The following is a 25,153-nucleotide window of genomic DNA, read 5'->3' as shown; positions in this document are numbered from 1 at the left end:
GGGGGCGGGGCCGGTTTCGCTCCTCCGAAGTCGGTTCGTCAGCGCGCTGGGCTGGCGCCTCTCGCCTCACGCAGCCATGGAGCGGCTGACCTTGCCTTCCGGCGGCGCCGCGGCGGTGGACGAGTACCTGGAGTACCGGAGGTGAGGCTGCGGCTCGGCGGGGCCGGGAGAACCCAGGCGGGCCGTGTCCCCCTCGCCGGAGGAGCGCGGGGGCGCGGATAGGCGCCCTGCGCCCGCCCCCTGGGGCTCCGGGAATCCCGGAATCTGTTGTCCGGCTGCTTGGCGGGGGGGGCGGGGAGGTTTCGCTATCTGGATTTAAGTTTCGTCTTTTTGCAGTTAGGTATTGTAGTGACATGTAGTTCCAATAAGTCTCTTCCGAGGCTGTTTAAGAGGTCTCCCGCTTCGACTCCTTCCAAGGCGGATTATTAACTCTTCGATTTATGCGGAGGTCCAGCTGTTTTTTCTTTTTTCTTTCTTTCTTTTCTTTTCTTTCTTTTTTTTTTTTTTTAAAGATTTTATTTGACAGAGAAAGATCACAAGTAGGCAGAGGGACAGGCAGAGAGAGAGAGGGGGGAAGCAGGCTTCCCGCCGAGCAGAGAGCCCGATGCGGGGCTCGATCCCAGGACTCTGGGATCACGACCCGAGCCGAAGGCAGAGGCCTAACCCACTGAGCCACCCAAGTGCCCCCCAGCTGTTTTTTCTAAATGGCCATCGAAGAGTTCACACTGGGTACTCGGGCCTTATAAGAAATAGCAGAGTCGTTTGCATGTTAGTTTAGTAACAGGGTATGTCGTGAGCTTCCAGACGCGTCCCCAACCCCGGGGTGCAGGTTTTAGGAGAAAGACTGGTGTTTCGGCGGTTCCGGAGAAACTCCTCTTACGGAAATAGAAACAGCTGCCGCTTTGGCTCGGGGACGCCCCTCGCTGCCCTGGGCCCTGACAAAGCCTGATGCACCTGCGGAGACGTGTAATTTTCCCCCGTCTCCCAAGAAAGATTTTGGCAGTTGGGAGTCTGGGTGAATGGGAATTCCTGGAGAGGTTATAGTAGGGGGATGTGGGGATGAGGGCGCCAGGGGTGACGGGGTCCGGGAGGAGGTGTGGGGGCGATTGTTGGGGGTGGTGGTGCGGGGTGGGGGCCGGGAGTGCTTGTGTATATATGCGGGAAGTGAGGCAGTCACTGCTCCGCCTGGGAAATCCCAGCGGCCTGGAAAACCTGAGCGAGAAGGGCTGCTCTGCTTAAAGGTGGTCGTCCCAAATCACCCCGGGTTGTTAGTGCAAACAGATTGCTTCACTGACCTTCACTCCTTCTGTCTCGGTCGTATAGTTTTGGGTAATAGCTAGAGATGTTTGGTAATTCTGAGCCAAGTAAGAGTGGGGAGCTTGATGGTTCAGGTCTCTTCCCCTGGTCCGGTGGGTCCTGGTAAGGCCGTGAGTCCTGTAGCCAGGACAGTTGCCACCCAGCGCTCACTGAGGGCTGGGCCGGCTTCTTTAGCCTCCAAGTCTCCAGGGCTTTGTGTTGACTGATAACGTAGATATTTAGATGTTTAGATACGTGGGTTGTGGGTCTCTGCTATGGTCTCTTGCCTGGTCCAGAAAATGTTAAGACCTGGTGGAAAATTATTTTTGCAGCTTATTAGTAATGCACATGCTCAGGCCCACTCCAGATCCTAAATTAGTCTGAATCTGCATTTGAACTAGATCCCCTGGGGATTTTGTAACTACTGTAAAGTTTGAGCTGTGCTGGTTTGGCAGTCAAGTACAAATGATCTCCATCTTTAAGATCTGTGTTGATCTTTTTTTCCAGTACCTACTGATATATTACATGGTACCTATTATAATGTGAAATGATACAAAACTTTTCTCAGAATAAAATGCTCTTTGGGTTTTTTTTTTTTTTTTTTTACGATTGTGTATCTAAATTATTTAAGTAAGGAAGAAGGTTGTGATGGTTTCATAGCTTCTGAATTGGCTTTATTTATCTGTCCCAGCTAAAAGCTTGAAAGTATGGGAAAAAGTACGAATTGCACAAAAAATTAAGTAGCATTCTACAAACAACATCTTTCATGGCTTTTAAGGGGTGATATTTTTCGAGGAGAAATTTCTTTAATTTTGAACAAATTCTTTTACTTGTGCTTCCTTTTTCTCCAGGGATGCCAACTTTTAATTTCTTAAGGAATGAAGAAATAGTGGTGGCTTAAATGTTCCCATAAAACTTTGAAGTTAAAGTTTTGGAATTAAAGGATGATTACTGAATATATATGTGGGTTTGAGCTTGTGCAGATCCCAAGGTATTTGTGGGTTTCAACTCCTGGCCAGGATTTGGTTTCACATTACTCATGTTGTCTTCTGCACTGATGTTTTTTGTACTATTGCTTTTCAGGGGGAGGAAAATATTTGAATTTTTAGCAGTTTAGATTCTAGCTTTTAATGAAAAGAATGAACATGTTTGCTTCAGAATCCAAGGGGAAACTGAAATTGAATTTGCGGTAATTGTCCAGTGGTAAACCCGGATCAGTAAAGTCAGATGTCATGAATTCACTGACTTTTTCTTTCTTTCTTTAATTTGGAATCCTCTTTCACTTGGGAAGCAAAAGCTTTATTCCTATGGGGTAAATTCGCTATTAACATAAACCCAAGGTAAAAAAAAAAATCAAATCTGAAGCAGCATTTCCTTTGACTATACAAGTAAAGTTTAATTTTGACCTGGAAAATAAATATTCAAGGCTTAAGAGAAGTTTTTGTTGTAGAATTGTTGGTGAGGACGATGGAGGGAAACTTTTTACTCCTGAAGAATATGAAGAATACAAAAAAAGAGTATTACCTATGCGCTTGCAGAACAGATTATTTGTGAGCTGGCGGTCACCAACTGGAATGGATTGTAAGCTTGTGGGTCCAGAGACACTATGTTTTTGTACACATAGGTAAGATATTGCTAGTTTTCTGGTGATTAGAAAATGTAAAATTGTAGCAGACCGTATCTTCCTTCTATAAATAACATTATTATGTGATATTCTCAATATTTCTCAATATTTAAAAGAAGGCTTTTATGTACTACCCTAGAAATGATCTAAAGTGGTTTTATTTATTTATTTATTTTTTGCTATAATTACAAATTTCTCGGGCGCCTGGGTGGCTCAGTGGGTTAAGCCACTGCCTTCGGCTCAGGTCATGATCTCAGGGTCCTGGGATCGAGTCCCGCATCGGGCTCTCTGCTCAGCAGGGAGCCTGCTTCCTCCTCTCTCTCTCTCTGCCTGCCTCTCTGCCTACTTGTAATCTCTCTCTGTCAAATAAATAAATAAAATCTTAAAAAAAAAATTAAAAAAAATTTCTCTTATATCCTATTAGAACTCATTATGGAGTCCATCACCCTAAACATCTCTTCTCTTGCATTTGGTAAAAAAAGATTGGTGCCCCTGCAGCTTTGCCAAGGGTCTACTTCTCCCATGACTGGATAAGTTAGTAAAGGATGGGTCATCAGAATACAAAATTACTTTAAGAGTTGCTTGAGTGGACCCACACTGAACAGGTTACCAACCTACAAATAGAAGCATTTCTCCTTCAATTTACTAATCTCCCTTTGTGCTTTAAGAAACATGTTGTGGTGATACCTTTCTTTAAGCAAACAAAAATACAAGCACACAGCTTTTTATTACAAATGGTCCTTTTCCAAGTAAGGCATATGGAGGAAAGGAAAGGAAGGAGGCTCCAGCCACTGATTTTTATTGCCTATACTAGAGGTTTGTATTTGTCTGTGTTTGTTGTGTTCTACTTTACATTTTACTGCTATCACAGGACACAGCTATAAAGCTCAAAAGGACAAAGCTGCTTCTTGGAAAAATCATTGAACCTATTATGTATTTTCAGGTAACAACTTTTTAGCTTTCTGTTCCAAACAGAGCATGCAAGGAGAACTGCCCTGTTCTCATAGTTTCTGGGGCTCTCTCAGGAGAGACTCTGTAATAGTCGCTGTTTACATAGAGACTTGGCATCTGCCGAAGGTTGTTGAGCCGTTGCTAGGAGGAGTAATGTTGTATATAGATTGACTTGAAATTTATTTAGTAAGCCCAACTGAAAACACTGTGGAGGAATGGAGAATGAGGGTTATGTTGGTATCTTTCAGAGTTCAAGAGTAGTTTGGTTAATTTGTGGTTGGTTTTATCATTTATTCTTATACAAATTTAGTGTCAGTTTCATATATGTATAATTACGAACCATGGAATTAACGTTCATTTTGAACGTTCCAGCTTCCATGGAAAAGGTCTTTAGTACCAGTCACTCAGTGAGATCTCTGTCTAAACCGTTATATTTTCCCTGTTATAAACATTGTGATTATTATTAAGGTAAACGAAGAACATATAGCAAAATAGAAAACTCACCATCTAAAGCCAGCTGCTATCAATACATTTTACTATTCATGTTTTTTTCTTTACATAGCTCATTTGTAAATGATATGTGCATATAAATATTGAACAAGTTTTTAGTAACAGTCACAGAAATGTTTCTACATTGTTGTGTAGAAAATTTTTTTAAAAAAAGATTTTATTTATTTGAGAGAGAGAGAGAGATAGTGAGAGAGGGTACAAGCTGGGAGAAGCAGGCTCCGTGCTGGGCAGGGATTCTGACACAGGGCTCCAACCTAGGACTCTGGGATCATGACCTGAGCCAAAGGCAGACGCTCAACCGACTGAGCTACCCACATGCCCCCACGAATAAGATTTTTTTTTTTAAAGATTTTATTTATTTATTTGACAGGCAGAAGATAACAAGCAGGCAGAAAGGCAGACGGCGGGGGGGGGGGGGAGTAGGCTCCCTGCTGAGTAGAGAGCCCAATGTGGGGCTCTATCCCAGGACCCTGGGATCATGACCCGAGCAAATAGGGTTTTTTATTATTATTATTTTTTTAAAGATTTTTGTTTATTTATTTGACAGATAGAGATCACAAGTAGGCAGAGAGGCAGGTAGAGAGAGAGGAGGGGGGAAGCAGGCTTCCTGCTGAGCAGAGAGCCCGATGCGGGGGGCTCGATCTCAGGACCCTGAGATCATGACCTGAGCTGAAGGCAGAGGGTTTAACCCACTGAGCCATCCAGACGCCTCGCAAATAAGATTTTTAATACCTGCTCAATATTCTAGCTAGTCCAGTGGTGTTCATTGTGTGTTCCTTAGAGCTATGAGGGATAGGAGGGAGTTTCAGCAGTACCTCATGGAAGGGCAGGTTAGAGGAAGGACAGACTCTAATTTTGTCTCTTTCCCTTGCTTTAACTCATTCTGCTTTTATCTATTTTATATATTATGGTTCTGTAAGCAATTTTATTTGCAGGAAGGGTTTCATTGCTAAAATTTTTAAAACTGATGTCTATTGATTTACTTATTCGTTCCCTTATTAATATGTTGTGTGTGTGTGTGTGTATTTGTATTGCTGATACCATCTTTATGCACACAACTCTTTCTATACCAGAAATATTTTCTTGAGGTGTATTTTTGAAAAATGAACTCTGGGTTAAAGGAATTTTTTTTTTTTTTTTTACCATTTAATGATTTTATTTTTATTTTTATTGACATAGAATTGATATGCAATGTTAGTTTCAGATGTGTAACAGTGATTTGATAATTATATACATTAGAAAATGCTGTATATGAGGGGCGCCTGGGTGGCTCAGTCGGTTAAAGCCTCTGCCTTCGGCTCAGGTCATGATCCCAGAGTCCTGGGATTGAGCCCCGCATCAGGCTCTCTGCTCAGCCGGGAGCCTGCTTCCTCCTCTCTCTTTGTCTGCCTCTCTGCCTACTTGTGATCTCTCTCTGTCAAATAAATAAATAAAATCTTAAAAAAAAAAAAAAAGAAAAGAAAATGCTGTATATGAAATTATATAAGCCATGGGAAGTATGTATGGATCTTTTTTAAGTTTCTTTTTTTTAATTTATTTTTTATTTTTTAAAGATTTTATTTATTTATTTGAAAGAGAGAGAGTGTGAGCATGAGAAGGGAGAGGTCAGAGGGAGAAGCAGACTCCCTGTTGAGCAGGGAGCCTGATGTGGGACTTGATCCCGGGACTCCAGGATCATGACCTAAGCCGAAAGCAGTTGCTTAACCAACTGAGCCACCCAGGCGCCCCTCTTTTTAAGTTTCTTGAAACATTAAATGAGAAAGTTTATTCTATAACACTCTTGACAGCATTGTGAATTATGTTTAGTTTGAAAAAAATTGGTTCTCTTTGCTAAGTGGAAAATGGCATCTCATTGCTATTTTAACTTGTCCTACCTGGATTAATATTAAGAATAATAAATTCAATATTATTTTATTGAGTATCACCTGAAGAACAGGAAGTGAGTGGTCTGTTTAAGAAAATTACAGTGTTGGGGCGCCTGGGTGGCTCAGTGGGTTAAGCAGCTGCCTTCGGCTCAGGTCATGATCTCAGGGTCCTGGGATCGAGTCTCGCATCGGGCTCTCTGCTCAGCAGGGAGCCTGCTTCCCTCTCTCTCTCTCTGCCTGCCTCTCCATCTACTTGTGATTTCTGTCAAATGAATAAATAAAATCTTTAGGAAAAAAAAGAAAACTACAGTGTTTTAACAAAGAGCTTTGGCGTTTAAAAATGTTGACAATTTACTTTGAAATTAAAAGTTAAAAATGGAATTATATTAAATGGAAAATGGAAAATTCCATAAAAATGGAATTATATTAAAATAAATCACATTCATATATGTTTATTGAACTCATTTCAGCTTTATAGCAAACCTATGAAAATAAATTTAAATAATGTACTTCAATAGAAAGAATTCTTATAAAGAACTTCTTCCACACTCGTAGGTTGTGGTTCCATATTGAAGAATCTTTAGTGGTATCTTAAGGGAATTTTATTTCTTTGTATATTGCTGTGATAATTTTTCTTAAATAACTAAAGATAAAAATCCAAAAGAGTGAAGGTTTTTTCCAACCAAAGCAATTTGTGACAGAGCTGACAGAAATACTGTAAGGGAGTTTATTTTTGCCTTACTAACAAGAACAGCAAATAAAAATAAAAAAATTTGAATAATTTTATATTTAACAGGACAGAAATTGTAATTTCCAGAAATCCCTGCATTGTTTTTATTTCTTTCCTTTCATTTGATTTTTTTTGGTAGGTATAAGCAACATAAAACTGACTTTGAAACGATTCCGCAGCAACGCCCCATCAGTCTCCCTTGCCAAGTGAGCGGCTGTGGGTGCAGGGCGTACCTTTACGTCCCTCTGAATGGCGCGCAGCCCATTCGCTGCAGGTGCAAGCACTTTGCGGATCAGCACAGCGCTGCACCCGGCTTTCTATGCAATGCCTGTGAGTACACACCAAGAGAATGTTTGTCTTTCTTTATTGAATATTTAATGCGTCTTTGTGCCAGTTTTGGTGAGTGCCTAGTCAATATTAAACAACTCAGAAAAGTTTGGTGGACAGCTACTCTAAAATGTTATTTTTGTGGAAAAACTGAGTTGTTTTGCCATCATAAGCCCAACTCTCATGGAATTCAAATAGGTTAAACGATAGTAGTAGATTTTAAAAATACTTAGATGTGATCTGATTTAAATTTTAGTTAGTTAGTTAATTTATTTTTAAATAGGCTCCACACCCAAAAGGGGGCTTGAACTCACAATCTTGAGATTTAGAGTTTTGTGCTCTCCTGACTGAGCTAACCAGGTGCCCCAGATTTAAATTTTTGAATGGGAGTTTTATCTACTAAATTCTATTGAGAGGTTTTTAGAAAGGATCTGATAAGTCGAAAAAAAATTTGTAATTTGCTGGCAGATTAGTATTTTATTGCCTAAAATATAGGCTGATGAGGAAAGGAAAAGGTAATATAACAAATTTAACACTTTATATGTGATAGCATCCTTACCTCAATACCTGTACCCAAATTGCAGCCCTTTCACTTGATCATCCTTTTAAAACCCCCTTGGCATAGGTAGGACATTATTTCAGTATTTTCTTCAGTAGATAGTTTTTCTAATTTTCATAGTAGTTGGAATTGAAATATGTTATAAAAGACTTTTAATGATGGGGCAGGATCAAATGTATTTTCACTGGCTAAGTATGGAAGTAGTTGGATAAAATTTATTATGCGCTTTGGTTCCCATACACATTTTTTAGAAGTGTGAGTGCGTAAAATTTTGTTAATGGTGTATTCTGGCCTCCACTTCTGTATGTATTTTTTTTCTTTAATATATATAACACTTTCTTTCTTTTTTTTTTTTTTTTTTAAGGATTTTGTTTATTTATTTGTCAGAGAGAGAGAGAGAGAGACATTTAACTCGCAGAAGCAGGCAGAGTGGCAGGCAGAGGCAGAGAGAGAAGCAGGCTCTCTGCCAAGCAAGGAGCCCGATGCGGGACTCCATCCCAGGATCCTGTGATCATGACCTGAGCCGAAGGCAGCAGCTTAACTGACTGAGCCACCCAGGCGTCCCTATATAATACTTTCATTAAGATATAATTCACATACCATATAACTCATCCATTTGAAGAGTACAGTTCAGTGGTCTTTAATATACTCATAGAATTGTGCAACCATCACCACAGTCAATTTTAGAACATTCTCATTGCCCCCAAAAGAAACTCCATATCCATTAGTAGTCATTCCTTATTCCTTCCTCTCCCCCACCCCTAGGCAACCAAGAATTACTTCCTGATTCTATGGATTTGCCTAGTCTAGACATTTTCATATGAATGGAAGCATAGAATATGTAGCCTTTTATAACTGGCTTCTTTCACTTAGCATAATGTTTGTATGAGTCATTCATGGTGTGGCAACGTATCAGTACTTCTTTGCTCTCTATTGTTAAATTATTCCATTGTGTCCTTTCTATGTTGTAGATTGGCTTTCCCATAAAGCTTTTATGGGGCATTCATCCACAAGGAGGCCTCCACGTTCTCTACCTGGTCCTGCTACTGGGCTACCTGGTCCTGCTACTGGGCTATCCACACCTGCTTTTAACTCCATATTTGAGGAGAGGGCCTACATTTCTTGGCTTTCCAGTGTTAGCCCAATTTCTTTTAGTCCTACTTGGTTTTTCCAGTACTTTTTTTCCTGCTATATACCTTACCTTACCTTACTCATTTCAGCATCTTTTTTTTTTTTTTAAAGATTTTATTTATTTATTTATTTGACAGAGAGAAATCACAAGTAGATGGAGAGGCAGGCAGAGAGAGAGAGAGGGAAGCAGGCTCCCTGCTGAGCAGAGAGCCCGATGCGGGACTCGATCCCAGGAACCTGAGATCATGACCTGAGTCGAAGGCAGCGGCTTAACCCACTGAGCCACCCAGGCACCCCTCATTTCAGCATCTTACAGAACAGTGGCTGGAAGGGAGTTCGGGGGCTGGAGGCAGGAGTTTTAGAGGCCTGAGATAGCATGTGAGGGATTCAGATTCGGGTCATTGTGGCCAAGCTGAGCATTTTTAGGGCAGACAACTTAGTACCTATATTTAAAGACCTTTGACTCCCTTCACATCTTGATTCAGGTTCCAAGTGTTCGGGATTCCATAGTTGCTTCACTTGTGCTTGTGGTCAGCCTGCATATGCTCATGACACAGTCGTGGAAACTAAGCAAGAAAGACTGGCTCAGGGGAAGCCAGTGGGGCAGGATGTCCCTTATGCAGCAATGGGAGGCTTAACAGGCTTCAGCTCACTGGCAGAAGGCTACATGCGATTAGATGACAGTGGGATTGGTAAGTGTCGATCAATGAAATGTGAGCTTGTCATATTGTTTTTATGTGTGCTGATGAGAGTGAAGCCCTATATTTGTTCCACACTTTATGTTCTTTAGTTTTTTCCAGAAACCATTCTCTTGTTTGATTTTTATTTTATAATAAAGGTTTTATTGCTACTATACACTATATGGTCATTATAGAAAACACACAAAAAAGATCACTCCTACTCCAATACTTGTATCCAAATCCCAACCCCCAACCCTCTTGTTTGTAATAGTTGAGTATTTCTTTTTATTTGATATGATACTTTATTTGTTGCTCTATTGTATGTAATTTTTTTTGCCATTATAGCCATCTCAGTTTGGAAACAGGCTTATGTCTGTGTGTGCATATGCAGATGTATATGTATACATGTTATCACATTTATAATAATGTATGTACACACTGCTTGCATACATGAAAGTTTTAAGTAATATAGGGAAAAGTTCAGTTGGATATATCTTGAATTATTCAAGGTAGCTGGATTCTTCTTCTTTTTTTTATTTTTCTGAAGTTGAATAGGATTGGGAGAAGAATATGGTTCCTATCTACTTTAAATACTTCTGTGTGTATGGATTTTTTTTCTTGTATTCAGTTTTTTTCAGTATAAAAATTATATAAACGTGAATGAATATTTTCTTGTAAAAGATTCAAACAAGAGAAATGAAGTATTGTAAGACACCCTTGAACACCTCTCTTTACCCCAGATCCTTTCCCAGAGGGTAATTTGCTGTCACTGATAATCGATAATTATATTTAATTGACAATTTATTTTTCTTTTTAGCATATATTTTTATCGTAAATCTGAAGGCCTGTCATGTCAGAACACACAAATCTATTCAATTCTTTTACCCCCCCACATAATATTCCACGCTATCAATTTATCAGGTTTTCTAAGCTATTTTGTCAATTTTTCTAAACCTTGTTCATGGCATTTAGATTGTTTCCATTTTTTTTTTTTTTCTTTACAACTAGTCTTGCCAAAAACATCCTTGAACTTTCTTGCTTGTGTGCTACATAAATCTGACTCTAAGGTAGATACTGAGAAGCAGATTTGTTGGGTTGAAGTATGTGAAATTTCATTAAGACATTCTGTCAAATTGCCTTCCAAAAATGCTGTACTTGTTTATACTTTCTCTAGATGGTTTAGCTTCCCTATTTCTCACATTTATGCTGGTCACTGATACTGCAGACCCAATGTTTTGTCAGTCTGACCTGTGAAAATGTTCTTGTTTCAGTCTGATTTCCCTGGTTTAATAACCAGTAAGAGGAGAGTCTTCTCTTATTTATTGGCTGTTTAGCTTTCTGTGACTTGTCTGGTGTATATAAATGACTTTGCTCATTTTTGTATTTTTATCTTCTCTCGTTTATATATAGTTTTGTATAATCTATGTACTAATCTTTTGAGCTAATCTATATAATCCTTTGTACTAATACTTTTGTAGTAATCTATATAATCTGTGTACTAGTCTTTTGTCATTTATTTTGCAGATATCTTCTTCCAAGCTTTTGTCTTTTTTTAAAATTTTTATTTTTTTATCCAGCTTTTAAATTTTGGAGGCAATTATATGATTATGTTTACCTTCATGCACTTTAATACTTAATTCCTTTTTTGTTTCTATGTTTAGCTTTTTCATGTATTTGGAATACATTTTTTGTGAAAATGTGAGGTATGTATAACTTCAGTTTTTGTGCAAATTGATGGCAAGTTATCCAAACACCATTCTTCCCCAAATAATTTGAAACTTTACCTTTCTCATATTTTGTTGTACTATTTTGTGGCATTGGCCTATTTGTCTATTTTGGGTCAATATTACTTATTTTTAATTATTATTCTTCATAGTATGTTTTGATATTTGGTTTGGTAAATGCTTCCTGTTTGTATTTTCTTTTTCTCTCAAGATTCCTTTGGTATATCTGTATTTTCTCTTCTAGGTAATTTTACAATTATATTGTTATATTCATACATAAATCATTTTTCAATTTTCATAGGTGCATGATTGTATTAAGCTCATGGAACTGTTACAGAAAACCCAGTTCCCAATGGCAAAATGTTGATGATGATTGCAGCTTTGTACTTCCACGAGTCTTTCCAGCCTCTTTATATCTATTAATGCATTTAATCCTCAAAATAACTGAGTTAAGCGCTATTATTACTCTTATTTTACAGATAAGGAAACTCAGCACAGAGAAGTACAACATATTTTTCTTTGTTATTCTGCTAATAAGTGGTAGGGCTGGGTTCAAACCAGTAATTGTTAAAGGCTAATTGCCTCTGCTTGCTTGTTGTCTATTTCTAGGCAACTACCATGCCATTTTCAGTGCTACAACTTTATAATAAATTAATATTTATTACTTCATTTCATTACTTCAGAATTTTCCTGACTTATTCTTACTCTCCAATTTTTTTCAGAACTTTGGCATTATTTTTCGACAGTATTCTATTATTACAAAACATTTTATTTTTACAAAAACATTCTATTATTTAGTTTATAATCATGTTGAATATATAGATTAATGTAGGAAAAATTAATATTTTATTTTTTATTTTATTTTTTTAATTAAGATTTTACATATTTGACAGAGAGCACACAAGTACAGAGTGGCAGGCAGAGGGAGAGGAAGAAGCAGGCTTTCTGCCGAGCAGGGAGCCTGATGTGGGGCTTAGTCCCAGGAGCCTGGGATCATGACCCAAGCACAAGGCAGCTGCTTAACTGACTGAGCCACTCAGGTGTCCCAAGAATTAATATTTTAAAATGTTGAGTCTCTGCATTTGTTTTCTGTGTAGCTGAGTAGAATTCTGAAGTTATCTTCATGAAAGTCCTCAATCTGTTTCATAATTTTCTTCATTTTATTTGTGGGTGTTTAATTTTTTTTTATAGCTATCATATGTAGGGTTTTTTCCTTCCTTTATATTTTCTAGCTGATTATTATTTGTTTATTGAAAAGCAAATATTTTATGTTACTTTTGTTACCAGTTCTTTATTACTTAATGTTAGAGTTTAAATGTTTGGTCAATGTTGTACATTGTGGTATTTTTGCCTTTTCCAATATTTTCTGGCTCTTACTCTTAACTAATTACAATGTCTTGTACTTGCAGAACCGTGCTAAGTAATAGTGGGAATAGCTGGCATCTTGCCTTCTTATGCCTTCTAGTATTTTATCACTTAGGCATCTTATAAAGAGAGAAAATCTCCTGCTTTTGGCCCTTAAGGGAAGGAAGGTGTGGTGAGGAAAGGTGAGAGTGAGGAGAGGAAACAAGAGGTCTTTGCCTTGATTTCAGATGTAGGGGAGCCTGGGGCAGAGGGACATCTGCTCTGTTAGCCATGTAGAGTCCTGGACAGAGATGACAACTTGCTGATTTGGTTCCTTTGTGATGCAGAAGGAGTCCATAATGCCCAGCTCCTATGGGTGGTTGGAAGGCAGCTGAGCTGTAAAGCAGTTGAGACATTTGTCATAGCAAGGGGATCCCAAGCAGAGCTAGAGGGTGGGTGCTCTGAGCTCTGAGGGATTCAGTAGAGGAAGTGGCAGGCATCCAGGGGTTTATACTTCTAGTGAGAGCAAGTGTGAGGTCCCACCAAGCTGTGAGACTAAATCACCGCTTACCAGCCTTGAGCATTTGAGATCAGTAGTGCATGCAACAAGCATAGGACAGCACAGGGGCCTCAGTGGACCTGAGCTCCTTCTCTTATATTTCTTCCAACCCCAAGAGAGAGGAGCTGGGGAAGGAGCGGGCGGAAAACTGAAAGAACAAGCAATTGTCCCACACTGTTCAGTTTATAAGAAAGGATTCATTTAAAAAACCAAATAGGATTAAGAGTTTATTTCCTTCCCTCTATCCACTGTGTGGGAAGAGGGATATAGGAGAGGTGGTGGTTTGTGAAGAATATAGAGCACTTAAAAATTTTCTCTACAGCTTCCTTCCTTTTGTTCCAAAAGTCAATGTATTTAGCAGTTGGTCTTTGTAATCTGTGGTGTGGGGTTGTGGATGTTTCCTCATTTCACTGAATTTTTCTTTCTTTTTTTTTCACTGAATTTTTCTTTATTGTTCATACTTTGTTTTGAGATGGTTTCCCAGTGAGGAACATAGTAAAAATGCATTTATTCTGTCCTCTTCAACTATAGGTACTTTGTTCATGAATGTCTTGCTTTTGATAATATTTTTGTGACTGTATTAAGGTTTTGTACCATTTTGTCATAGTTAAATTCATGCATAACTTCTTTTTTCTGTGAAAAAGATCTCTGAGAAGTACAAACATACTTCTAGCTAATTCCCTGTACTTTATATGGCAGATAAAAATCTAAATAAAAATTTTTTTATAGAAAATTTTTTTCTAATTAATCTGCTGAGGTTCTAATTTATTTTACATTGAAATAACTTTTGTATCCTGAAAAATATAGATTTAATTTTCATTCTTCATATATTTTGTTCCTAGGTGCACCTTCGATTGAATTATTAGATTCTCCAGCTACAGCCATGGACCACCCATTTCTAAAAGCATTTCAAACATCATCTAGTTCTTCTCCACTGACAGATGGTAATAAAATTAAACTGACAAATATTTTGGGGGGTAGTAAAAAAGAATGTAGATTGATTCATTTTCTAGATCTTTTTTCTTCAGTATTACCACAATTTGGTTATCATTTTATTTTTAATTGGCCTTGTACTGAGAAGCAAGGAACTTCTTTTTTTTTTTGAAAATTGCTAAATCTAACAATTATGAAGATTCTAATAATACAATAATTTGAACTTTTAAAACCTTACATGTTATTGCTTTGATATCTGAATAAGAGACTCCTTTAGTGGCTTTCCTAAGCAGGATCTAATCCAGTGATAAGTATAGGTTAGAAAGGTTTGTCCTTTATAAATTATACCTATAAATTATACATGTACATTATACATATATATTAATTTTATTTATTTTTAAGCACTAGTATTCTATTTCCTTTATTAAGATAAGAAAAAAACATTGAAGAGGAATTTTTATGATGCAGTAGGTATTGAATATTTACAAATATTTTTAAATGAGAATTTTCTTTTTATTTGTATTATCATGCAGCCTTTTCATGTACCCTGACTTTCTCCACAAGGGATTTTTGGGCTGCTTACACAAACAACACCCAACAAAGTTATGTGAAAATATAGATAGAAGAAACCAAAACCAAGAAAAAGGACACAGTTGTGTCAGCTTTCAAGGTTGATGTAATTGCTGCTGATGTGAGTAAGCTTCAGTTATGACAAGTGTAATGGTAGTGAAGGCACAGAGGAAGGTGTGATCAGTTAAATACTTTTCATTATTAGAAAGATACTCATCTATTATTATGGATTCCTCAGTGCTCATGAAAGTTATACTAGTGCTGGATTTTAAAGATGTCTCTATAGTGTGACACTCAATGATGTGGTGACCCACGGTTTTTCAGAACTGTTTTTCAAAAGACACAGGTACACAAGTCTGCCTGTGGTCCTGAGAAACCAGTTACCCAGGCCTTCTCGGTATGGGGGCAGGACAGAGACGGTTTCCCATCCCAAGGGTCAGCCTTTAGATCTTTCAAGATGGTGGTGATGAAGTCCCCAGGCTGGCAGGGCTTCTTCCTCTTACCTCCGTCCGGCCAGATGTTTGCTCTGTCTGGTCACTGTCCTGGTACTGGGCTATTTTGTGTGGGTTGTTTTGTGGCCTCAGAGTATCCCTTGTCAGAGCCTTGGGCCTCTTGGCTGCTTCACTCAGGATTTCGTGGATCATCATCACACTTTCTTATATGTGGCCACTGGCTTGCTTGGCTGATTCATGTGGGAGAGTCCTTGTTAGCCATGGTTTTGTGTAAGTCTAAAGACATCATGGCTGGATGGCTCAGCTACTTTCGTTCCTACAAACTTTCCTCTTTGGGATAACATCTCTCTCCATCTTGATTGCTTATGGACGCAAATCCAAAAAACACACTCAAAGAAGATATCCAAAAACTTTCTCTGCACTTTTGACATTCAACTTCACTGTTTTGGGGTTTGGGGAGGGGAATGCTGGGGAATGCTGAGTTTACTTGATCTTTCTACTTTCCGGAAATTGAAGACCCTCTACTTATTCGATATTCTTTCATATGCTCTGGTTGAGCTTGACCAAAAACAGGAAAGAATTTAAGCTTCCTAGTTCTGCAGACTCACCTATTTGGCCGAGGGCTTCCAGCTGCCTTCTTGAGGTCCTTGGCAGTGTTGGTGCTCTTTCTGTCGTCTGGTTGAAGCTGTGTAGTGTACTTAAACTGCTTGTTGGTATAACTTTGCTCGCACCTTCTGACTAAGACACCATACCCTTATCACCCTGTCTGAGCTCTCTTTTCCCCCAATTTTCCCCACCTTTCTGAACCAAGACAGAGCAAGACTTCCACCATACATCACTCCCACACACACACCAGGCACCTGTGAGGCCGGATCTTATCCTCTCAAACTTCCCTTTCTCACACCACCAAGAAACATAAGGAAGATAAGCACGTGCCTGGAATGGGCCAGGCCACACAGTAACCTAGAGGCACAGAAGATGCACTGAGTACCAGGAGGAGAGGATGGAGGAGTGCTGTCCCTGATGCAGCTGGCCAGAAGCCGCCTTTTCCTCCACGTGGCCCCGAGGATAGCACTCTGTGGTGTGCAGGTGTTTGATGGCCCCTGCTAGATGGCTCCTTCCGGTCAAGATCACATCTTAGACAGCTTGATCGTTTTCCAGCGCCTGTCCCTTTGCTTTGCACACAGGCGTTCCGTCAGTGTTTTCTGAACCATGGACGGAAACTCTGAATTAACTTTCCACTTGTTCAGTATCATTCCAGTTGTTATCTGAAAACTGCGGACCCCACTAGTGTATTCTGTTCTCAAAGAAAGCACAGCACTGCCCTTGAATGGTGGTACCCCCCTTCTGTGGGTCCCCCCTGTAAGAAACCTGTATCTTTTCCACACTTGCCTATTTTTAGTCATTTTCTCCAGACTCTGTAACATCTCCCTCCAGCCTCAAACACAGACAGTCCAGAGCTAGAAGTTCTAACTGGAAGCTAGTTACTACCTCTCCCACTAGCTGGTTAGACCTTTTTACTGCTGACTGGTGAGGGTAGGAGGGTCACTGACTCTGTCCCCTGATCTTGGCAGAATGTCACCTGGGAGCCCTTGGGTTTCCTTTCCTGGAGGACCACTTGTCTATTGTCTGGGAACGAGACCTTGTTTTCCTTCTATGATGCAGTAGGGCATGTTCTCACTTTCAAGAAACGATTTATGAGAGACAGCCCCCTCCCCTACAAAAGAGGCCCCAAATAAGAGTACAATCCTGAAAGATTATGAACTATGAATTGTTTCTGATGGAGATCACTTTTTACAACTAAATCTTGGTTTTCCTGTTTCTCTTGTGATGAAGGGATTACCTTTTGGTAAGGAAAAAGGTTTTAGAGATTTTTAGTTAGACATCATGGAAATACAACCCAGATTTTTTAAAAGCATGGTTCCCTCATGAGAAATAATAATGCAATAATATTAACCGTTACAGCAACAATATGGCAGATTATTGAATGAAATGAATTAACTTGAATAAATGAAGTGACTTGTCTTCTTAAAAAAAAAACTCTCGGGGCGCCTGGGTGGCTCAGTGGGTTAAGCCGCTGCCTTCGGCTCGGGTCATGATCTCAGAGTCCTGGGATCGAGTCCCGCATCGGGCTCTCTGCTCAGCGGGGAGCCTGCTTCCCTCTCTCTCTCTCTGTCTGCCTCTCCATCTACTTGTGATTTCTCTGTCAAATAAATAAATAAAATCTTTAAAAAACAAAACAAAACAAAACAAAAAAACTCTCTTTCAGCAAATGTAGCATGTGGTTGCTCATTTCTGATAGACACTTTGATGAAAGTGGTAAAATACCATTTTACCAGGTAAATGGCAATATACCATTAAACTGCAACTCACTGAGAGTGATTCTACAAGCAGCTTAGCTCAAATGGTCCAGCATGATTCAGGAAAAGACCCAGAGTTTTGAGATGAATGGATAGATAGCACGTATTCTTAGCACTTTTTCCTTCTTTTTCTTAAGTCTTTTGTTAGATGATTGACAGAGTGTGGTTATACACTGTGGTGATTCGAGTTATGTGATTTTGTGCTGCTGGTTGAGGGTAAATTTAACTGCCATGTGTGTTCAAGTTGATACTCTGTTTTGGAAATGAGGGGACCCTACCAACACGTTCACCTGAAAAGGGAGGTGAACTTTTCCATGGAGCTGGGCTCTTAATGCACCTACAAAGAAAACTTGGTTTTCTTTCCCGAAGCAATTTTAAATTCCTTTCACAACTCACACTAGTGCTTGTTTAGTTTTAAAAAGTGAACACCATGGAAAATTCCTAAAATTATTTTAGTTTTGAAAAATTTCAAAGCAGGTATTATCTTGGTTGCTTGTACAGACTGCCACAGCCCAGTCAGGTGCTATACCAACATACCATAGACTGAGTAGCTTAAGCACAATTGAAATTTAATTTCTCACAGCTCTGGAGACTGGAAGTCCAAGATCAGGACGCCAGCATGGTTGTGTTCTGGTGAAGGCCCTCTTCCTGATCCCCGGCTGGCCCTTCTCATTATGTCCTCATATAGTGGAACAGTTGAGGGATTTCTGTGCGGTCTCTTCTGTAAGAGCACTAATCCCATTCATGAGGACTCCACCCTCCTGAGCACCTCCCAAAGACCCCACCTCCTAACACCATCATGTGGGGCATTGGGATTTCAACAAATACAAACATTCAGACCTTGGCTTAAGTCTTCTGTAATTACTTTTGTGCATTATCTGTTATGGTGTTATGTGAATTTCTAGTTTTGCTATAAAATTTAAAATGTAAGTCCAGGGCGCCTGGGTGGCTCAGTGGGTTGAGCCGCTGCCTTCGGCTCAGGTCATGATCTCAGAGTCCTGAGATCGAGTCCCACATCGGGCTCCCTGCTCAGCGGGGAGCCTGCTTCCCTCTCTCTCTCTGCCTGCCTTTCCATCTACTTGTGATTTCTCTCTGTCAAATAAATAAATAAAATCTTTAAAAAAAAAAAAATGTAAGTCCAGCAAAGCTAAGTGTGCTCTTGTGTGAAATAGCTGTATGTTGTTATTTAGTATGAACTAGTTGCTCATTAGGAGAATGTTTGCCAATGAAAATTACTTTATCTTGCAATGCTCTGCTTTTTAAAGAATTAGGTAGGACACCTGGGTGGCTCAGTTGATTAAGTGTCGGACTCTTGATTTTGGCTTAGGTCATGATCCCAGGGTCTTGGGATCAAGGCCTGTGTCAGGCTCCGTGCTCAGTGGGGAGTCTGCTTGAGATTCTCTCTCTCCCTGTCTGTTTGTCCCTCTGCCCCCTAAAAATAAAGGAATTAGGTAGTAGGATCTATTACTATTTAGACCATTCTGGTTTGAAAAATTAAAAAAAAAAATCACTGGTAAGAGGAAAGTTTTCTTTCTGCCTTTTTTCTTTTTTTAAAAGCCCAGCAGAATTTATAATTCCATAAATATATTACTTAGAGTTATTTTTTCCTTATTAGTAGGTACAAGTAGTCAAGTTTCTTCCTTAAAGAGACCTGAAGAGGATGATATGGCTTTCTTTGAAAGACGATACCAAGAAAGGGTAAGTTTGTTTTATTAAGCATTTGATTTGTGACAAAAACACAGTAGAATCACATATTGATTGTGGATCATCATTAAAAATAATTTATAAAGCCTTGACTTACAGCTGGTGTTAGACCTTGAGACTTATTTAGAATGATTCAGAGAGAACTAGAATGAGTCAATAATATATATATAATGTAATAGTTAATTTCTGAAGGTCATAAAGATTGTCTAAATAGATAAAACTGTCAATAATAAACATCAGCTATCAGTAGATTTGTAAATCATATGTACTTTGAATTCTTTTTTTTTAAAGATTTACTTATTTATTTATTTTAGAAAGAGAGACAGCACGTGCGCACATGGGCATGGGTGGGAGGAGGGGCAGAGAGGGAGGGAGAGAATCTCAAGCAGAGGCCCTGCTGAACGAGGAGCCTAATGGGGAGCTCAGTCTCACAACCTTGAGATCATGACCTGAGCCAAAATCAAGAGTTAGACACTCAACTGACTGAGCCACCCAAGTGCCCCTGTATCTTGAATTCTTAATATGTAATATTTCTTCTCAGTGCATTCAAGGTATATCTAGACTTGAATTAAAATTACCCATTAGCCTTTAAGAAACTGAACACTAGATATAAACGTATTTAAGCAATTCCCAGGGCTCAATAACTATAGTATTGATGTGTTCCTAGCTTTCAGTAGTGATAATTTGCCTCAGTCCTCTACCACACTATAAACTCCTAGGGGAAAAACAGTACTTTATTCTTCTTTATATTTTCCCCAGAACTAACTACAATGCCTTGTACATAATAAGTTTTCAATAAATATTTATGGGAAATTGAAAAAAGAAACATACTAATTGATAGTCAGTTTCATACATGTCATATCGTTAGACATTTGATGTGTTTCATGGTGGTCATATTTGAGAGATTTGTTTTTGTTTGTTACCAGATGAAAGTATATTGGTTTGATGAGATATGGGGGATGGTATCTGACCACATGGTAACATTCTCCAAAATGCTTTCTTAGGATTATTTTATAGTTGCTCTGTGGGTATTTATTAACTCTCCAGCTAGGTAATAAGTGCCATGAAAGTAAAGCCACTTTTGTCACTTTTTGTTGTAGCTTGTTGAGTAACAGAAGGTATGGAGAAAGAAGACCATTAAATAAATTTACCTCCTAAGAGGAAAGGGAGTAGAAGACAGAGAGGGCAGCTTGGTTTTTCTTTTTTCTTTTTTTTTTTTTTTAAAGATTTTATTTATTTATTTATTTATTTATTTGACAGAGAGAGATCACAAGTAGACAGAGAGGCAAGCAGAGAGAGAGGGAGGGAAGCAGGCTCCCTGCTGAGCAGAGAGCCCGATGCGGGACTCGATCCCAGGACCCTAAGATCATGACCTGAGCCGAAGGCAGGGGCCCAACCCACTGAGCCACCCAGGCGCCCCAGCTTGGTTTTTCTGATGAAGAATTTTGAAATAGAGGGGAGAGTCCTGGATATGATTTAAGGCAGAGCTAGAAATAGAACTTTTTTCAGTGATGAAAATGTTCTTTCCCTATTGCAGCTGTTCATCATGTGTGGCTAGATAGGTCTGATTTAAAAAAAAAATTAGAACTTAAAATTATTTTCCTCGGTCACAGCAGCCACATTTCAGATACTCAGCAGACCACATATGGCTAGTGGCTACCTTACTGGAGAGCTCTCATCTAAGAGAAAGAAGTAGTAGTAGGATCTCAGGGAGGGAGATGAAATGGCCAGAGTGAGGAAAAAGAATGCTCTTTTTACAACATCATTAAGGCTAGACTTTTAATCACATCACTCTCCATTTCTGGAATACACGAGTTCACAGCTGAATTTTAGTTTTCCCTTTAGAGGCTTATGAGGGACAGGGTTCCAGAACTCCTTCCTTCCCTCCTTCAGGAGCCTGGGTCATGCTGACTGCCTTGAAAACATGCTGGTGGTATTTGCTTGTGGGAAGACAATGGCGGGAGTGATTGTTTTAGAGGATATATGCGGCCAATCCAGATTGCTTATTATAAATAGACTGAGAAATTATGGATTTACAAGATGTCATTTATAACTCTCCATCTTGTGTGATTTATGAATTTACGAGGCACAGCTTATAAACTTCCCAGCCTGTGTGATTAATGGCATATAAAAACTAAGAAGCTCAACAACTTCCTAAATAACCTCCTCTGAGCTGACATGTACTACTACTATACATGTTGTTAGTACTTGAATTTTACTCCAAAAAACCAAGATATGCACTGTTGAGGGAAAAGGGATGATTAGGAAGCTAAATCTGGTGGGTCACAAACCCTTTAGAAAGCAGTATGATGTCTGTATCTGGTTTTGCTTGTATCATGGTGCAGTGGTAACCTTTAGTGTGAAGAAGACTTTACCGTTAAGTGTGAGTTGATTCTGACAGTTGAAGCCTTTGTGGTAATGCAGTTTACTAATTACTTTTAGGTATTATTGAAGAGTTGCTTCATTTCTTCTTTTATATATTAGGTCAAGTTATTTTCTTCCATTGTGGATGACCCTAGGTCTCTTATCTCTAAGAAAGGAGAATTTTATTTAGGAAAATTTGTCAAAGATGAACTAGGTGCAAGCTGCTATTGCTGTGAGTGCCAGGAAGCTGAAGAAGAAACAAAGGGAGAGGAGGAGGTATCTTTGCTCATCAGACCCTAGATTAGATGGATGTATTTGCTAAGTATTATTTCAAGTGAGAAAGCCCTACTTTGGCTATGTTTGGTTGTTTAGCATCTTGTCTCTTTGATTTTACTATAAATTGAACACTTGGCCCTAAATGAGAGAGGAAAAGGGACTAACATTTGTTGATTCCTTATTAAGTACCTGGATTTTATACATATGATCTCATTTATACTTTTAGAACAACCTTGAGAAGTACCTATTATTGTGACTTTTTTTTTTTAACAAATGAGAAAACTGTTGGTTGAAAAACTCACTTCGAATAGTTAATAAATGCTAGAGTTAAGATTCAGATGCTCTTCTCTGTGACCCCAAAGATTATAATCTTTACCTTAGTATAGGGTATTCCTTTGGGGATCCTTCAGATGACTTGTTGACTAATACAGTGTACAAGAGTGATATGAATGTATGGTTTTTTTTTTTTAAGATTTTATTTATTTATTTGACAGAGAGAAATTACAAGTACACTGAGAGGTAGGCAGAGAGAGAGAGAGAGAAGGAAGCAGGCTCCCTGCTGAGCAGAGAGCCCGATGCGGGACTCCATCCCAGGACCCTGAAATCATGACCTGAGCCGAAGGCAGTGGCTTAACCCACTGAGCCACCCAGGCGCCCCGAATGTATGGTTTTTGAATGAGGTTCCCAACCAACTCAGAGAGGAGAGAGAGGGGAAAAATGGGGATGAGATAGAGGTGAAATATATAGATTTTATTACTGAGAAGTTATTATTTACAATTTGATGAGATTGGATAGACTGGTGTTACTAGATTCCTTCTGGTTTCTTGATATTATTCCTATCACCTTAGAAGATAGGAGGCCCTCCACCCACAATGCCCCATACTTTCTGTCCCTTTCTCTTACAGGGATAAGTCAATGTGTGCTGCCTCAGGGAATTGTAAAAGGCAAATGGGCTTTGTGTTCTCTGGGGTCTTTTTTCCCATAGAAAGGATTTAAATGTTTCTAAAGGTCAGAAGGCCACTACTTAGGATCTGGCTCAGTGGGTTAGGCCGCTGCCTGCTGCCTTCGGTCCTGATCTCAGGGTCCTGGGATCAAGGCCCGCGTCGGGCTCTCTGCTCAGCGGGGAGTCTGCTTCCTCCTCTCTCTCTGCCTGCCTCTCTGCCTGCTTGTGATCTCTCTCTGTCAAATAAATAAATAAAATCTTTAAAAACAAAAAACAAAAAACCCTGCTTCTTTGCTTCGGGTACACTGGAGGGTAACCTTCAGGGAAGTAACTGTGGAAATGTGAAAACCAGAATTTCAGGAAACTATCCTTAAAGCAGCCTATGTTCCAGGGATAATCCAGCTGCATTAAGTGTGTTAATGTGCATAGACAGGATGTAAGGTTATGTATTTAAGCTTTTATAAAACAATTTTTTTTTAGTGGCAGTTAAAATTAATTTATTAATTTTCTCCAAAGCAATATTCACTATATGTTATTTTTATTAAAATGCTTTTGCAAAGTTGAAATCATACCATATTTTAAAAATGCAATTGAGGGGGTGCTTGGGTGGCTCAGTGGGTTAAAGCCTCTGCCTTCGGCTCAGGTCATGATCTCAGGGTCCTGGGATCGAGTCCCGCATTGGGCTCGCTCTCTGCTTAGCAGGCAGCCTGTTCCCTTCTCTCTCTCTCTGCCTACTTGTGATCTCTCTCTCTGTCAAATAAATAAATAAAATCTTTTAAAAAAATGCAATCTACTATTAGATTTTGCTTTAGAATTTAGCAGCTTAATCACTGCTAAATAACTCTGAAATGCCTGGGATTAATGAGACATGAATCCAAATAAAGTGTGTACAACTTTTTTTCTTTAGAATGTTTTACAGATTATTTTATCAACAAACATTCTAACTTTACAGATAAAAATGGAAAAGGTTGCTAAGCAGAAAGGAAAAGCACCATCAAGTACAAAACCTTCATGAAGACCATTGGGAAAAATTAAAACCATCATCCAAATAGGTCTTGTTTGTGTTTGTTTAAATACATCAATACAGTTTATTTTCTCTTGAATTATTTACTTATTTTACTATGTAAATATGTCATTTTGGTTGTTTCCTTAATTTATTTAAACAAGTGAAAATTATATTACTTTTATCAAAATTCATGATTACTATTTTGTATATACTTTTTATCTCTCCTAACAAATGAGGTTGTTTTCATATTAGTCAAAACCTGAAAATACAGTAACTGTTTTTAGTCTGTCATAATTTAACTTTTTGAGGTTATTTAAAAAATTAAGTAGGTTATTTTGGGTTTTGAATAAATGTATAAGGAACACTATTTAAAAATAGTAAGTTAAAATCCCTATTTTTTAGTTTTCAAACTTTGTAATCTTGATTTATGTTTTTAAATAAAGTGTATTTAAAAATTATATAATCATTTTCTAGTGGTGTCTACTGATTTTTAAGTAGTTTTATTGATTATGCATTTTATGTAACTGTATTGAACTTCTTGTGTGCCGCCTCAAATCCTCTTGCCTGCACCTCTTACTCCTGGACTGCTGTGAAACACTTCCAGGCAAGCTTCTGACAGCTTCTCATGGAAGCCATTTGATGGCATTTCATCTTGAAAACATTTCATGATTCCCTTACTTTTTTCTCCAGGTATCCTCTGACAGTGTGGCTTAGGATTGCCTACTGGAGCCCCTCTGCCATCATAGATGTGTGAAAGATATGAAGGAGTTAATGACCTTGGGGCCACCCTTGACTTATGAATAAATGCTCTCTCTTCCATCAGCTGGGAGAATTCTGAGATGCCTTTCATAAGGCATTTTCTTCAGAAAATTCTTTGGGATTGAGTACCAGTCACCTCTAGCAGTGGCCAACTCTGTAATACATTCTTATGTTAGCTTTTTTTAACTTCTCCCTTTCTCATCCATCTCTCTGGTTCTCTCAGATTACTTCTCAAATAAATACCTGTATGTGAGTATTTGTCTTGGGCTTCACTTTTGGGTGGTGGGTAAACACAAGCCAAGAGGGATACCAGGAATGGCCTTAGAAAGCAAATCCTCTGGATGGGAGTCTATGACTGGATCATTCGCTGGACAGATGACAATAAAGACCCCATAGCTAGTGCTAAATGGCATAGTGATAACTCCTGTCATGTGGATGGGCCACAGTTATTGTACTGGATTTGGGTAGAGTGCTGGTGGACGGTGA

The 25,153-nt window shown here is 38.9% G+C and overlaps 1 protein-coding gene across 5 annotated transcripts; it reads left to right on the top strand.

Moving 5' to 3' along the window:
• On the top strand, positions 1-24,366 carry FAM221A (family with sequence similarity 221 member A). 5 transcript variants are annotated; one of them, XM_082693755.1, is made up of 8 exons: positions 1-141; positions 2,148-2,287; positions 2,747-2,920; positions 7,116-7,306; positions 9,479-9,685; positions 14,143-14,244; positions 19,231-19,313; positions 23,855-24,366. In XM_082693755.1, exons 2-8 carry the CDS (start codon positions 2,241-2,243, stop codon positions 23,915-23,917), a joined length of 867 nt encoding a protein of 288 aa, XP_082549881.1. In that variant the 5' UTR covers positions 1-141; positions 2,148-2,240; the 3' UTR covers positions 23,918-24,366. The 5 variants fall into 5 exon arrangements, with proteins under 5 accessions (XP_082549881.1, XP_082549880.1, XP_082549883.1 ...); XM_082693754.1 differs by lacking the exon at positions 2,148-2,287 and having other exon boundaries at positions 7-141; XM_082693756.1 differs by lacking the exons at positions 1-141; positions 2,148-2,287 and adding an exon at positions 317-448.
• The last annotated feature ends 787 nt before the right edge of the window (positions 24,367-25,153 follow it).

The sequence above is a fragment of the Mustela nivalis genome, assembly GCF_964662115.1.
Source record: "Mustela nivalis genome assembly, chromosome: 12".
Lineage (NCBI taxonomy): Eukaryota > Metazoa > Chordata > Mammalia > Carnivora > Mustelidae > Mustela > Mustela nivalis.
This window is presented reverse-complemented; position numbering and strand designations above follow the sequence as displayed.

What these genes read in the sequence shown, in the direction of transcription:
- FAM221A (XM_082693754.1), top strand. Translation starts at nt 77, where the DNA reads ATGGAGCGGCTGACCTTGCCTTCCGGCGGCGCCGCGGCGGTGGACGAG. An exon ending in GAGTACCTGGAGTACCGGAG is followed by an intron (nt 142 to 2,746) that starts GTGAGGCTGCGG and finishes TTTTTGTTGTAG; the next exon opens with AATTGTTGGTGAGGACGATG. An exon ending in AAAGACGATACCAAGAAAGG is followed by an intron (nt 19,314 to 23,854) that starts GTAAGTTTGTTT and finishes CTAACTTTACAG; the next exon opens with ATAAAAATGGAAAAGGTTGC.